At 36.2% G+C, this 16,228-nt stretch overlaps 1 protein-coding gene across 1 annotated transcript in view; it reads right to left on the minus strand.

The window, feature by feature from the left end:
* The window catches only part of HERC1 (HECT and RLD domain containing E3 ubiquitin protein ligase family member 1), a 222,590-nt gene that overhangs the window by 186,626 nt on the left and 19,736 nt on the right, over positions 1–16,228 (minus strand). Inside the window, exon 2 of the mRNA XM_036734758.1 lies at positions 6,823–7,778. Within this exon, the coding sequence (XP_036590653.1) occupies positions 6,823–7,752 (930 nt within the window). The 5' untranslated portion in view covers positions 7,753–7,778. The remainder of the gene's footprint in view (positions 1–6,822; positions 7,779–16,228) is intronic.

The following is a 16,228-nucleotide window of genomic DNA, read 5'->3' on the forward strand; positions in this document are numbered from 1 at the left end:
CCTGGGGAACAGTGGAGGTGGTGCAGCTACAGAACTACAGCTGCAGCTGCTTCTGGCCCCAGGCCCACCTGGTGGGAGGAATTAAGTGGCAGATCAGAGCAGGAGTGGAGAGCCTGCTTAGATCTAAGTCAGGTCTAGGTTGGTGGTTCTTGGGAAAGGAGTGCTGGTGTGGCAGAGGTGGCTGTATAGAAATAGCTCTGAAAACAACAGCGCAGCCCCTCAAGCTTGGAACAAAGTACTCTCTACTCTACAAGCAGTCATACCCCTACAAAAATCTCAAGGGTCAAGTAAGTTGGCTGGGAACACGGCCAGGCAGCGAAAATGGACTCAGATTCACTCTCAGACTTTGGAATCTTTCTTTGGTGACAAAGAAGACCAAAACATACAGACAGAAGAGGTCAACAAAGTCAAAGAGCCTACATCAAAAGCCTCCACGAAAAACATGAACTGGTCTCTGGCCATGGAAGAGCTCAAAAAGCATTTGGAAAAGCAAGTTAAAGAAGTAGAGGAAAAATTGAGAAGAGAAATGAGAATGATGCAAGAAAACCATGAAAAACAAGTCAATGACTTGCTAAAGGAGACCCAAAAAAATACTGAAGAAAACAACAAACTCAAATGGCAAAAGAGCTCCAAAAAGGCAATGAGGAGAAGAATGCCTTGAAAGGCAGAATTAGCCAAATGGAAAAGGAGGTCCAAAAGACCACTGAAGAAAATACTACCTTAAAAATCAGATTGGAGCAAGTGGAAGCTAGTGACTTGATGAGAAACCAAGATATTATAAAACAGAACCAAAGGAATGAAAAAATGGAAGACAATGTGAAATATCTCATTGGAAAAACCACTGACCTGGAAAATAGATCCAGGAGAGATAATTTAAAAATATTGGACTACCTGAAAGCCATGATCAAAAAAAGAGCCTAGATATCATCTTTCAAGAAATTATCAAGGAGAACTGCCCTGATATTCTAGAGCCACAGGGTAAAATAGAAATTGAAAGAATACACAGATCACCTCCTCAAAAAGATCCCAAAAAGAAAAATTCTAGGAATATTGTCACCAAACTCTAGAGCTCCCAGATCAAGGAGAAAATACTGCAAGCAGCCAGAAAGAAACAATTTGAGTATTGTGGAAACACAATCAGGGTAACACAAGATCTAGCAGCTTCTACATTAAGGGATTGAAGGGCTTGGAATAAAATATTCAGGAGGTCAACGGAGCTAGGATTAAAACCAAGAATCACTTACCCAGCAAAACTAAGTATCATGCTCCAAGGCAAAATATGGATTTTCAATAAAATAGAGGACTTTCAAGCTTTCTCAGTGAAAAGACTAGCGCTGAATAGAAAATCTGACCTTCAAACACAAGAATCAAGAGAAGCATGAAAAGGTAAACAAGAAAAAGAAATAACAACGGACTTACTAAAGTTGAACTGTTTTGTCTACATTCCTACATGGAAAGATGATGTGTATGATTCATGAGACCTCAGTATTAGGGTAGCTGAAGGGAATATGCACATATGTGTGTGTGTGTGTGTGTGTGTGTATGTGTATGTGTATATACATATAGACAGAGGACCCAGGGTGAGTTGAATATGAAGGGATGATATCTAAAAAAATAAAATCAAATTAAGGGATGAGAAAGGAATATATTGAGAGAGGGAGAAAGGGAGAGATAGAATGGGGTAAATTATCTCACATAAAAGTGGCAAGAAAAAGCAGTTCTGTTGGAAAGGAAGAGGGGGCAGGTGAGGGGGAATGAGTGAATCTTGCTCTCATCAGATTTAACCTGAGGAGGGAATAACATACACACTCAATTGGGTACCTTACCCCAAAGGAAAGGAGGAAGAAGATAAAAAAGGGGGGATGATAGAAGGAAGGGCAGATATGGGGAAGAGGTAATCAAAAACAAACACTTTCAAAAAGGGACAGGGTCAAGGGAGAAAACTGAACAAAGGGGGACAGGTTAGGAAGGAGCAAAATATAGCTAGTCTTTCACAACATGAGTATTGTGGAAGGGTATTACATAATGATACACATGTGGCCTGTGTTGAATAGCTTGCCTTCTTAGGGAGGGTGGGTGGGAAGGAAAGAGGGGAGAGAATTTGGAACTCAAAGTTTTAAAAACAGGTGTTCAAAAACAAAAAAAAAATAATTTTTGCATGCAAGTAGGAAATTATATACACAGGCAATTGGGCATAGAAATTTATCTTGCCCTACAAGAAAGGAAAGGTAAAGTGGATGGGAGGGGAGTGGGGTGACAGAAGGGAGGGCTGACTGGGTAATGAGGCAACCAGAATATACGCCATCTTGGAGTGGGGGGGAGGGTAGAAATGGGGAGAAAATTCGTAATTCAAACTCTTGTGAAAATCAATGCTGAAAACTAATTATATTAAATAAATTAAATAAATTTTCAAAAAATAAAAATAAATAAATAAAAATCTGGTCTCAGATACTTACTAATTGTGTGACCCTGAATATGTCACTTAGCCCTGTTTGCTTCAGTTTCTTCATCTGTAAAATGAACTGGAGAAGTAAATGGCACAGTATTCTAGTATCTTTGCCAAGAAAACTCCAAACTATGGCCAAAGGGCTATAAAAATGCACATACCCTTTGACACAGCAATACCACTTTTAGGGCTATATTCCAAAGAGATCATACAAATGGGAAAAGGACCTACATGTACAAAAATATTTATAGCAGCTCTTTTTTTGGTGGTCAGGAATTGGAAACTGAGAGTATGCCCATCAATTGGGGAATGGCTGAACAAGGTGTGCTAAATGAATGTAATGGAATACTATTGTGCTGTAAGAAATGATGAGCAGGTGGACTTCAGGAAAACCTGGAAAGACTTATATGAACTGATGCTGAGTGAAATGAGCAGAACCAAGAGAACATTGTACACAATAACAGCCACATTATGGGATGACTACCTTTGATAGACTTAGCTCTTCTCAGCAATGCAAGGATCTAACACAACTCCAAAAGACTCATGATGGAAAATGCTATCTACATCCAGAGAAAGAACTCCATAGAGTTCACTCCATAGAGTCTGATCTCAGACTGAAGCTCTTACTCTTTGCTCTCTCTGTTTTGTTTTGTTTTTTCTTTCTCTTGGTTCCTCTCATTAGTTCTAATTCTTCTTTACAACATGACTAATGTGAAAACATGTTTAATAAGAATGTATATGTAGAGCCTATATCAGATTGCATGAGGGGAGGGTGGTGGAAAAAATTTAAAACTCAAAAGCTTATGGAAGTGGATATTGAAAACTAAAAATAAATTAATTTAAAAAAAAAAACTAGTATGGTCAATTGCAGTTATAATTGTCCTAATACTGAACCAGCCCTGCATTCCCCAGTATAAATCAACTAGGCCATGGTATAATCTTTTTAAATATTGTTGCAACCAATTATTCAACATTTTTGCACTGATGTTCATTCAGGACACTAGTCTACAGCTTTCTTTCTCTGCTTTATTTTGCTCTGTTTTAGGATTCAAGAACATATTTTTCTCACAGAGTAAGTTTGGTTAGATCTTTTCTTTCCTTATTTTTGCAATTTATGTAATACTGGACAAAACTCTGAATATCAAATTGTATGTTGAATGTCAAGAATAAAATTCACTTATAAATCCGTCTGGTCTTGGGATTTTTTCCTTCCTCTGGAAGTTCCCTTATATCTTATTCAATTTTTTTTCCTGAGACAGATATTCCAATTAGTCAGCTCTTGTTCAGTTCATCTGGATATTTATATCTTAGTAAACATCTATGTCATATAAGTTATCAGTTTTATTGATATTAAATAGGCAGTTATGCAAGTGTTTTATTTTAAATACTACAATACAAGATGAGGAGATGTCCCATGAAGTGAAGTTTCCTATTGCCTTTGATGTACAATTGGAAGAGACTATACAATGATGAATTGTCTATATTCTAATAGGAGGAGAAGAAACAAATGTCATTCTCAAAATATTAATGTCTTCAGTGGATGGAAATGAGCCAAATAAATCTAACATAAATAATAAAGAAATTAAAGGCCTAAATATAACTTTAGGAAAGTTATATATGATAGATTATCTTATGATTAATGAATGGAAAGAGAAAGGAGATGCCACATTTCTCAGTTGTATATGGCACTTTTACAAAAACTGACAATGTACTGAGACATAGAAACCTCATATCAAAAAACTAATACCAAAAGGCAGAAATATTAAACACACTCTTTACTGTCCTGTGAAGAAAGGGTTAAAAATTAAATGGAAACTAAATAATTTGACACTAAAGAACTGATGGGTCAAATCAACTTAAGACAGGAAGACCAATTAGACTACCACAATAGTCCAAGCAAGAGATGATGAAAGCCTGAACTACAGTGGCGGCTATGTGAATATGCAGAAGACACTGTGGAGGTAGAACCAACAAGGATTTGATTGACATGTGAACTGAGAGAGAATGAGGAATTATGAGGCTGTGAAGCTAGGTGACTGGTAGGATGTTGATACTCTCAACAGAAAAAGGGAAGTTTGGAAGAGGGATGGATTTAGTGATGAAGGATAATGAGTTGCATTAGAGATCAACTGAAATTAAGATGCCTCTTTAGGCCTAAAGGCATCTTAATTTCAGTTGATCTATAAATATCCAATAATCAATTGGCAATTCAGGCCTGGAGCAAAGAAGAGACTAGAGCTGATGAGTCTGTCAAGAGAGAGAATACAGAGGTCCCAAGACAGAGTTTGAGAGTCCCCCTTACAATCAAGAAATCAGGATGTGGATTAGGGCCCAACAAAAGGATAGGAGAACCAAGAAAGAGTAGCAGCATAAAAATCCAGAGAAGAGAGAGAAGGAGAGAACAATAGCGACTAACAACACAAAGTCAAAGGAGAAGTACTGAGAAAATTTCATCATATTTGGCGGTTAAAAGAGCATTACTAACTTTGGAGAGAGGAGCTACAGTTAAGCGATAATGTAACAGATCAAACTGCAAATGGCCTAGGGAGTAAGGAGCGAACCAACAGCTTTTTCAAGGAGTTTGGCTTAAAAAGGGAGGAGTGGATGACTCATAAGATGATAGTCTGAGGGGAGAACACAGCCCATTTCTCTTTCTATATTCTCTCCCCTAGTGATGTCATCTACTCCTTTGGCTTTTAAAAATCACCTCTACATGATATCTCCCCCAAACATAACTTCAGCCCTAACTTTTCTCCCAAGCGAATATATCCACCTAGTCATCATATAGTTAGAAATATAAATTCTTTAACATTAACTTTTACCTCATCTATTATGATAACCTCTTAAAGGATCTCCCCACTTCTTAATCTCTTCCCTCTCTAATTTATACTACATATAATTGTCAGATTAATTTTCTAAAAGTACTGCCCTAATTATATCGCTAACCAAAACATTTCAATAGTTCCTCAATGCCTACCTCAATAGAGTCCAAATTCATTAACCTTTCAAGATCTTAGCATTCAAGGTCTTCCACAACTTGATGCTACTATACCTTTTTCCATGATCATTTCCATATACCTCTCCTATTCTATAAAAATGACTGGTAATATTTTAAGGGAGAATAAAAAGCAATATTTTAAAATATTCTTAGTATTAACTTTTTAAAGGGCCATATTATATTTACACATTTTTGCAACCGACACCAGAACAATTTTACAACAGCTTCATGTGCACAGGCATTTAATTTATAAAAAATTATTGTAATATATTAGTATTGTCTCCAAAAGGCCTTTGTTATAATATGTACATGTGTAGCCTAAAAACCAAGTTACTTCTATAGTCTTTTTTCCTATTGTTCCCCCAACACGTCTCTGTACTCTCTAGCCTCTCTTGACAATGCCTGATCCTAACCATTTCTTAGACCTCAACTGTCTTCCTCCTCACCCATTAGTTAAAATTATATGCATCCTTAAAGGCCTGGCTTAAATGCCATCTCAAATACAAAGCTTTCTTTATTCCTACCCACTCTTCTAAATATTCACAAAATGTGTACTACTATTTTTATTCTTAACTCACATTATATGAAATTCTAAGGGTAACAAAGTACTTTCCCCATAACAACCCTGAAAGGTACCTCACATGCAACTACTATATTGTAGAAACAAAACAATAAGCATTTATTAAGTGTCTGTATACAGACCATGGTGCTAGGCAATGGGGAAATACAAGGTTTAGATAAAATATAGCCTCTGTCCTAAAGGAGTATATCATTTTCTAGGTATCTTATAACAAAAGTTTATGTATTAAAATTATTTTTATACATAAGTTGTTTCCCTATTTCGCTATTAGATCTCTAGGACAGAGACCGAGTCTTATTCATCTTTGTGTCTCCCTAATGCTCACATTTTTATTGAACTGATCATATCATGGCTTGGAATTTTATATGACATAAAAGATTGTCTCATGAGAATCAAAAATTTAGACATCACAAAAACAAATAATTTTCAGGCTGTGGGAGAACTTTTAAAATGATCAAGGACAACCCCTTCAACCTATAAAGGATAAAACTTAGGCATAAGAAACTTAAATGCCTTGATCAAGAGTATGCAGTTAAGTAGGTAGCAAAGCCAAGACCAGAACTTCAAATGTCCTAGGATCTCCAGCACCCATTTTCTCTCCATGAGGTTCATTCACAACTAGCATTCAAAAAATTTCTCTTATCAAAGTATATAAACACAATGAAAAATAATGAATATTTATCAAATAAGTGTCAAATAATTTATCATTGCCATTTGGTTCAATCTGAAAAGTTTAAAATTTTAAAATATTCAACCTCTGTATCTTAGTATAAAATTAAACAAAAATTTAATACATACCAAAGAGCGCCTCATCTGCATTAATATGTTCATAAAGCAGTCAAAGCTGATCATTCCTTCCTGGCTTGGCAGTAGTTTGTTTTTCTCCATGGTATGTACAACTGCTGATGCACCCAAAGCCATTTCTATCCACTCGAGAAGATACCTTAAAGAACCACGCTGAGCTGCTAAACCAAGCAACAGCTCAGAAGCTAATCTACGACCTAAAGTATCTGCCCCAGAATTTGGAATAGTTACTCCCTTAAGAAATGTAGTCACTTGTGATAAACAGTCCAAACCCATAGGTGGAATCTTACTTTCATTTGCGAGAGATAACGGTGGCAAAGAGCTCACAACTTCTATTGCAGTATGAATGACATCATTACAAAGACTGAGACCAGGTCCTGAAACAGGCATCATCCAACTCTGCCTTAGTAGTGCAAATAATAAGCTCAGTCCAGTTCGGACACCCATTTCTATAAGGGCATCTGTGCTTGATCGGGGCCGTTCACTAACAGAATGAACGTCTGCTGAACCAGAACTACTCTCTGGTGAATGCTGCTGCTGCTTCACTTTGCCTTTATCATGATATTTATTAGAAAGTGCATAAAAGACACGTTGCAGTACAAGAAGTCGTTTACGAAGTGCTCCAGCAAATGGGGAATCTGAACACACCATCTTAGCCAAAGCCAACTGACTGGTAAGAAGGGCATCCAAATAGTGATCCTGTTCATCACTTGAAAGAGATTCACGTTCAAAATCAGGCAACTGAGGTCCTTTGAGGCACAAAACCTGCTGAGGCAGAAGCACAACTTCCTTATTACTGACCAGTTTAGAATACAGGACCGAAACTCCTTCTCTTGTAGCAATAGATTCACTGTCTTCTGTGATCCAAGAGCTGTTTAAATGTTCAAGCCATTTGAGCTTCACCGGTGGAACCATAGCCGCCATGGTGGTTAATTATTTTGCCATTAATCCTACAACATAAGAAAATTAAAATAGTTAAAAGGCTAATAAGCATGAAATGCTTCTACACTGCTATTATTACATTTTATAAATACATACAAATACCAAAATTTTTAGTGTCATGCACACTGCTCCCTCCGCAGTAGCTGAATCCTTGGTAAAATAAACAGGAAACTAAGTCCAGTTCACTCTAGCAACACCTTTAGAATGGCAGCCACAAAAGAGAAAAGTTACAGAACTGAGAGGAATTTTTTCCCCTACAAGATTCCATCTTTAGATACTATGAATATAAACCCCCATCTACTTCTAATAGTAATTTTTAAGTGCATAAATATTCTCTAGAAAAAGGATTGGGATGACCGGATTTAACAAAGTCTCAGCTCTTATCAAAAATAAAGTAGTTCAAGAGAAAAACTTTGTTTAAGAAAGGACAGAAGAAATGAAATAAATGAAGGTCACTGAAACTTTTATTTCAAATGCTCAGTAGAGAGCAAAACAAAGTTCAAAAGCAAGCAGGACAGCATTGAAAGTAAACTGAATTTATTACATACTTTTTGAAAAAGCAAGTGGTACATAACAGAGATTCAGTTTCACATATAATTCTCTTTTTCTGTTCTATTCTATATGTGGGAATCTCTTTTTGGTATTCATTAAATTCAGAATAAAAATATTAAATTTAAAAAAAAAGAAAGGACAATATAATTCCCCTTATAGCCCTAAGCTCTGAAATTCACTTCCTTGCCTAGAGAAAAGCCTAGCTAAAGTCGAGTCCAAAATTTGCAACCGACATATCCCTTCTCCACCAAACAGTTTGCTTACTTCATTATCCTCATTAGCTATTTTAATCATCTCAAGAAAATAGCAGTTTCTTTTGTTGGAATCTTTTAAACCCATATTATTAGACCTGGGAACAAAAGAGTTAAAGTGAGACTCTGAAGTGCTTTTGAAGTGCTAGTAGTGCCAATAAATACGATGAAATTAGGTTAATAAGAAAATAAACAGCACAAACACAATCAAATATTTGATAAATACTATCCACTTTATGTATATTCGTTGTGATAAATGATTCTATAGAAAGTTCCTTGAAGAAAATTTCTCTCCAAAGGGAACATTTTTCTCATAACTCATAGTATAACTGATTTCTACATTCAAAGTTATCTTAAGAGAGAAAAAATGCTTTGAACTGAGTTAAGAGGATGGAATACTGATGATCTTTAAAAATTCACCATTTGAACAAGAAAGAAATTTACAAGGTAAAAAAGTGTGAATTTACACAAATTTCACTCATCTAGAGATTACTAATGAAACTATATTATGAATGCAAAAAAGATATATTTTTTTTTACTATACAACATCCTCAACCTTAACCAAGCTTCTACATTTCCAGGAAATGAAAAGTACTAGTCCTCAGCAGCCAAGTATTTATTCCAATATTCACAACTACCTATCTACTGCTCACTTAATGGGCTGTAATGGAAGTAAAATGGGATGTCACTGACACATAAAAAAAGTCTTAAATCAAACCTTGCAAAGTATTATATACTAACACATATAGACAGCATGACTCAACTGTGATTTATACAAAAAAGCAGCACATTTAAGAGTTTCATTACTGGCCTAACTAGGGATATTCCCAGGATGGATTTCATTTAAAACTACTTAGGAAGACACACTTTAATTCATTTTTTTTTTCAACAAAAAGTACATCACTGGTATTCACTGTAGTTAACACAGGTTTGGCAAAGCAACTAATCGCCTGTTATCATATTTCCCCATGTATAAGACATACCCTTTTTAAAAAAATTTGGGGTCTAAAAACTGGGTGCTCTTATACAATGGTTGTAGATTTTTTTTTACTTGATTTCCCACTTGTTTTTGCGCTCATTGTTGTAGATTTTTTACTTGCATTTCCCACTTTTTCGTGCTTGTTTTCTTTGCGCTCATTGTTTTGTATTTGTTACCAGTATATTACGTTACTTTTTTGCCACGTTCTGCCCAGAAATGGCTCAGAAAAGATTATCATACAGTGCTGAATTCAGATTAAAAGTAATCCAGTTTGCAAAAGTGAACTGGAAATCATGCTGCTGAATGTAAGTTTGGTCTTGCTCCAACTGAGAAAACAATCTGAGAATGGCTACAGGAAGAAGAAACCCTGCTGAAAATGTCACAGCAGAAAAAGGCCATGAGAGGCAAGTCAGCAAAATGGCCTGATTTAGAGAGGGAACTGAAGATATGGACTGAAAGAGCAAAGAGCAATTGGAATTCCTGTGTCCACAAAGATGGTTCAGCAAGAGACAAGAACTGCTGATGAAAAAGAAGTTACTGATTTCAAAGGAGGATACAATTGGTGCTTCAGGTTCACGAAAACGGAATGGACTAAGCATGCATACATGAACCAGACTTGCCCAAAAGATGCCTGAAAGCTATGAGCAGATGAATAAAACTTGAGTTCAATAACTTTATGTAATAAATATTTTTTTCAAATTTTGGGCACCAAAATTAAGGTGTGTCTTATACATGGGAGTATTTTATACATGGGAAAATATGGTATGTGCCATGCCTGGGAATACAAAGGAAAAGAAGAAAAAGAAAACAGTCCCTACCCTCAAGAAACTTAGGTGAAGACACATGCAAACTACTACATACAAACAAGATAGATATATAATGACAAGATAAATTGGAGATAATCTCAGAAAAAAGGCACAGGCATAAAGAGCAACAATTAGGAGAAATTTGAAAGAAGCCAGAAAAACCATAAGGCAGAGTAGAGGAAGGAGAGAATTCCAAGAACGGGGTGGCCAATGAAAAGCATACTATACCAGATGAGTTGTTTTGCAAGATTTCATAGAATGCAGAAAGGAATAAGGCTTTACAATTAGTCAACAAGTTTTTATCAAAGTGCCTATTTCCTACAGGTCAGACATTGTGTAAGCATAATGAAATTAGAAAAGTAGGAGAAGGCCAGGTTATGAAAGGATTTAAAAGCCTAACAGAAAATTTCATATTCAATCCTAGAAGCAATAGGAAACACTGAATTTTATTGAAGAGGGAGGTGACATAGATCAGACCTTCAACTTTGGAAAATAACTTTGGCAGATGAGCAGAATGGGGAGAAAACTGAGGTTAAGAAGGACAACTAGAAGGCTATTTTAATAGGCCATGGAAACAGGTGATTAGGGCCTGCCCCATGGTATGATGGCAGTGTCAGAAGAGAGGAGTAAGTATTCAAAGAGATAATGATAGATGCCAGAATTTGACAACAGGCTGGATATGATAGGTTAAGAGAGAGTAAGGAATCTAGGACTGCAAGTGTGAATGACTGGGAAGATGGAGGTACTCTTGACTATAAATAGAAGTCAGGTAAAGGGGAGGATTTTAGGGGAAACATAATGAGTTCAACAAGCATTTATTAAGCACCAGCCACATGTGAGACACTGTGCTAGGCACTGAGAATAGAACTTTTCAAAATTGTCCCTGCCCTTAAGGAGCAATCATCCAACACAGATGATTAAATACAAGGTAATGTGAAGAGGAAAAATAGCATGGTCAGAAAACTAAATGTGAGGTCAGTCAATCAACAAATACTTAATTGAAAGTCTTTGTCATTCTTTTGTTTTATTTAACAAAGTTAAACAGAGCTGATACTCATGAAGCCAATTATGAATTTAAAACAATGGTTGATATAGTTAGCATTTTCCTGACCTTCCTCTTCCTATATACGGACAGAAAGGAAAAGATAAAGTTTGATTTTTTTTTTCAAAAAAAGTATATTACTGTAGCTTCATATAGCCAAATGATTTCTTGCTTTGAAATGAAATATTCCAAAAAATCTTTTTTTTTCTGCACCTACAGAAATTTGAACTTTGAAAGCTCTGCATTTATAAAGGTAAATATAAAATGGTTCCCTATCATTAAAGCATAGAAATGATAAGCATCATGGTACAATGATAAAAGCAATGGATTTTGGAGTTAAAGGACAACCCACTTTTCAAATCCTAGTATAAGGTATAAGTGAACTTTGTTTCCACAAAAATCATATGAAAATATGATTCCAAGCATACTGGTAGATAATGTAGGAGGTAAAACTGCTTTTAGAAGACAGTGCGGGATGTTGGCTCCCGAAAAATCAGTATATCTACTGCCTTTCTTTGTTCTCAAAAGGGCTTTTCCTGTATCTCAAAAGAACTGCCAGGCCAGGTCTCATTTACAAAGGATGAGAATGAGGGCCATAAACCCATCTTTATCATTGATATCCTGGGTTTGTATCTTCAAACTCACATTTTGTCAATTCTCTTAGCCATTGAGATGATCCTTTCTCAAGCTATTTGATGCAGACAAACGGGAAGGAGACTAAAAATATTTTGGCTTGGCATTTCCTTTTATAAAGGATAATGTGTATGAGGATGAGAATGGAGGGAGGGAACTGAAATATGGAAATGAGAAGATGTAACCAAGCGGTAGTGTTTAGTGTATCCTGGAATGCTGGCCAATGGGGTTCAAGTTGTGAAATTCGAATCTGGATGAATTATAAAAGAGCTTTTGTAACTAGCTTAAGGTGTGCTTGGGCCGGACTTAGAGGTCAATAAAAATCTTTTTTTCTAAATTCACTCATGGCCAGTTAAAATTCTTGGTATTTCTAATAATTTGGGGGCTCATCCGGGATCTTAAAACACCTGGAGCGAAATGTGTTGAAGAACTAGAAAGATGTGTCCCATTATTTTTAATAGCTCTTGAGCTTCTGTACTCTCGCTGGCAGACTGTTCAGCATCTCAAGACCACAAGAATTAAAGAGGCCGTGTGAAGAAAAGAAAAAAAGCAAGGGGACAAAGTAGGTACCTGGGACAGAAAGGAAAAGAAAAAGTTAGTAGGTACCTGGAATAGGAAGATAAAAAAAAAAAATAAGTAATTGGATACATGGTGCAGTCAGGCAAATTGAACAGACTAAGGTAGGAACAGGGCCAAAGGTGCCAGGATTAGTGACTGGGGAATCCTGCTGAGACACAAGACCATGAGGAGTCTTGGACAAATTTAGCAGGATGGGGAATAAAGGAAGTAAGGTGCTAGAAGGGGTGGATTCCCCTGGAAAGGGAAAAAGGGAAGATTTCCCTAAGGAAAAAGGAAGGGATTCTCTTTGTGAGCATAACTCCAGATAATCCCTTAGGAAAAATGTTAAAATACTAGAAGACTACACCAGAGACCAAAGCACAGAAAGTTAGCTCTAAAGCCTTCAAGATAGAGCAGAATAAGGAGGAAACGCCCTGAGCCTTTTAACAGAGGCTGAGGGATCAGATGACTACTCGGAGATGGACACTGAGTCCCCAAAGGCAGAAGAACTCTTAAAAGTGCACTTTGTGACTAAGGCATGGCCCAATATAAGAAAGAAAATGCTAAAGACAGAAGACTGGAGTGGTAAGTCTTTGGAGGAGGTGATGAGAGAAGCACAGAGACTGTTTGTGAACAGAGAGGAAGAAAGCCAAAGACAAAAGGCCAGAATAGAAACTAAGGGGCTGCGAAACAAAAGAGTTTTGGAAAGGGAAGGGGCCAAGGAAGGGCTTTTCACCCAGTCCAGCAGGCTGGATGTTACATTTGTGGAAAACAGGGACATTTCAAAAGAGAGTGTCCCAAGCTGAAGAAGAAAGGAAACGATTATTTCTCTGATGAATTTTGAGGCTTATATTAGCTCCTACTTGGAACCTCAAATGAACATTAAGGCATGGGACCTAGGAAGGAGGATGTGAAATATCCAAGCATGTTAGAGGTGCCTGGGGGTGGGGGGAGGGGCAGAAGAGATCTGGAAGGGGTCTCTGGGAAGGATATCCTTTTGAAATGGGCTAAAAAGTCAGAGTAAAATTCTAACTCTAAGTTCTTGACCAGTATGAATTCGAATTCTAAATTGGTTTCCAAATTTTTTTTTTAATGTATGCTGCCTTGTCAAATATGTCTTATCTGTGTGTTTGAAAAATGTTTCATGTTTTGTGGTGAGAAATTTCCAAGGTCTATAATTACAGAAAGAGAACACAGGGAGAGAACTCCCACCTTAGGCTTTCAGTGGGAGATTAAGAGGAAGTGAGAGGGGCAGCTAGATGGCGCAATGAGTAGAGCACTGGCCCTGGAATCAGGAGGACCGAGGTTCAAATCCAGCCTCAGACACTTGACACTCTTACTAGCTGTGTGACCTTGGGCAAGTCACTTAACCCTAACTGCCCTGCCTTTGACCCTCTAAAAAAAAAAGAGGAAGTGGGAGATTAAGAAGCTGGGAGGGAAAAGAAAACTGAGGGTCTGAATTTAGGTCTAATTAGATCTTAAAAGTTAAAAATCTGTATTTTATGTTTATATTAAATCAATGTAACTGATATCAGGCAATGGGTAACACTGCAAAAATGGGGGGAGAGGTCTTCTGTCTGATAATGGGATCACTTTAGGAGTTCAGTGGTCTGTTTAAAATGTGGTTAAGTTGTTAGTCATTTAACTCTGTCTAGTTTCTAAAAAAGGTGTAGAAAAGCAGGACAGAATTGAGTGCGATTCTTATTTGAGTGTGATCTTATTTGAAATATAAAGGAGGGTGGAGGTGGTCTGAGTGAAGATTAGGAAAGAAAGGGAAAATATATGGAAGGCAGAAAAAAAAAATATATATATATATATGTATGTCTATCCACATTTCAAGATGGATCTGGGGGGATTTTATTGAATTTTAAAACTGGATTTAATTTGACTATGGTAAATATATTGATTACTCTGACTTGTAATTATCACTATTCAATTAATTATTAAGCTCCAGAGGTGTCTGCTTGGAGGGGAAGCCTAGCACACCTTGTTAACATTGGTTCTTTAGATCTCTTTTGCCTGGACCAGAAGCAACAGTTAGAATATTGGCATAGTACATTCTAAACTAACATAATTTCAAACTTTTAGACTTTTCTCAGAAGATAAGCTATTCAGAACTGGGAATATACAGCTAAATAAAACATTTAAGGGAATATATAAATTTGTGGATAATATTTCCTTTTGAAAGACCAGGATGTAATTAAAATGTTTATATATTGTTATTTGGCAATGACTGGCCATACCTGATAACTCTGAAGTTGTTTTTAAATACCAAAAGTAATAAGATCAATAATTTCTATGCAGTTAGTTATTGCTATATTTCTAAATTGTATTGTATTTCTAAGGTTCTCTTAGATTGTAAAATTTGAGAGACCACTGTTAGGTAGAAATGGTGTAAAAGCAATTTTTTAATTTTGTTGCATATGAATTAGGTTTTTTTTAAAGGGATGTGATAAAAATGTGATAATTTAAAACTTGTATTTGGTTATTTGGTTATAAATAAGTAATAATAATATTATAGCAGACTTTCCATTTTGAAATCCTGGCCATTATGAAAGTATATACAGTAATTTAAAGTTATAGTTTATTCTCTGTGCAAGGTGATTTGGAAATGCATTCACCTAAATTGATAATGGATTGTTTAAAAAGCAATTTCTCTTACCTAAATGTGATAATGGGTCAAGACGTTGTTAAGACATTCTATTTGACCATTTGCTGTAATTTTAGAAATCATAAGCTTCCAAGTTTTGCCTTTATTCAAAAGGAAGTTTCAGTTAAAATTATTTTGCTATCACTTAGAGCATTTGTGAGACTGTTAACTAAGACACTGTAAGATCTCCTCTTGTGATTTTTATCAATTATGTATACGAGGTTTTGTGAACAAAAAATTTGGGAACTTTGTGATATCTAGGAATTCTGTAATAACTAGGAATTTAGTTTGTTATAATACTTTGGGAATTTGTTACTTAAGGACATTTTACACCAAACTAGTTGTAATGAATCCCTATGTTTAAAGGTTTATTTTTGCTTTAAGGAGGAGAGTTACCTATCATTTTAGAGGTGTCCAACTGATTTTCTTCACGAAAGTTTAATGATTATTCCTCTTAACATCAGGACAAATTGTAAACTGATTTCATTGGAAGAAATGGTTTGCAAAATCTTTTGTATGATTTTTAGAAGGCCTACTAAATTCCTGTTTGTAAGCTAATTTATCGTAGTTCAAACCTACTATGAATGTTCTTAAGTTTCTAGGTGAGACTCCGATATTTGGGGAGTTCAAGTGGATTGCAAACAGTCCTGGGGTTTTTCTATTTATCACAGATCAGATTAAGAAGACAGAGCTTTACACCTTTCCCCATCTGGCAGAAGGGAAGGAGGGAGGAGGAGCAGCAGGTATAGTAAGGGCCCCTGAAGCTGGGAAGCCTGGAAGTCTTACTGAAACAGCAGTGGGGTCAAAAACCAGCCGATCTCCAAATCTGGCTTTTAAAGTCAACGAAATTGATTTCTAGTGATTGCCTTTTAGGACAAATTGAAAATTTGGGATGTGAGTCTTGGTAAAGTTTTGCATAGTGCAATCTTGCTGTTTTCAATCAAATAATTGGGTAAATTGGTACTCTCGTGTAGTCATGTGAAAGAC

This window comes from Trichosurus vulpecula, chromosome 8, assembly GCF_011100635.1.
Source record: "Trichosurus vulpecula isolate mTriVul1 chromosome 8, mTriVul1.pri, whole genome shotgun sequence".
NCBI classification, from domain to species: domain Eukaryota; kingdom Metazoa; phylum Chordata; class Mammalia; order Diprotodontia; family Phalangeridae; genus Trichosurus; species Trichosurus vulpecula.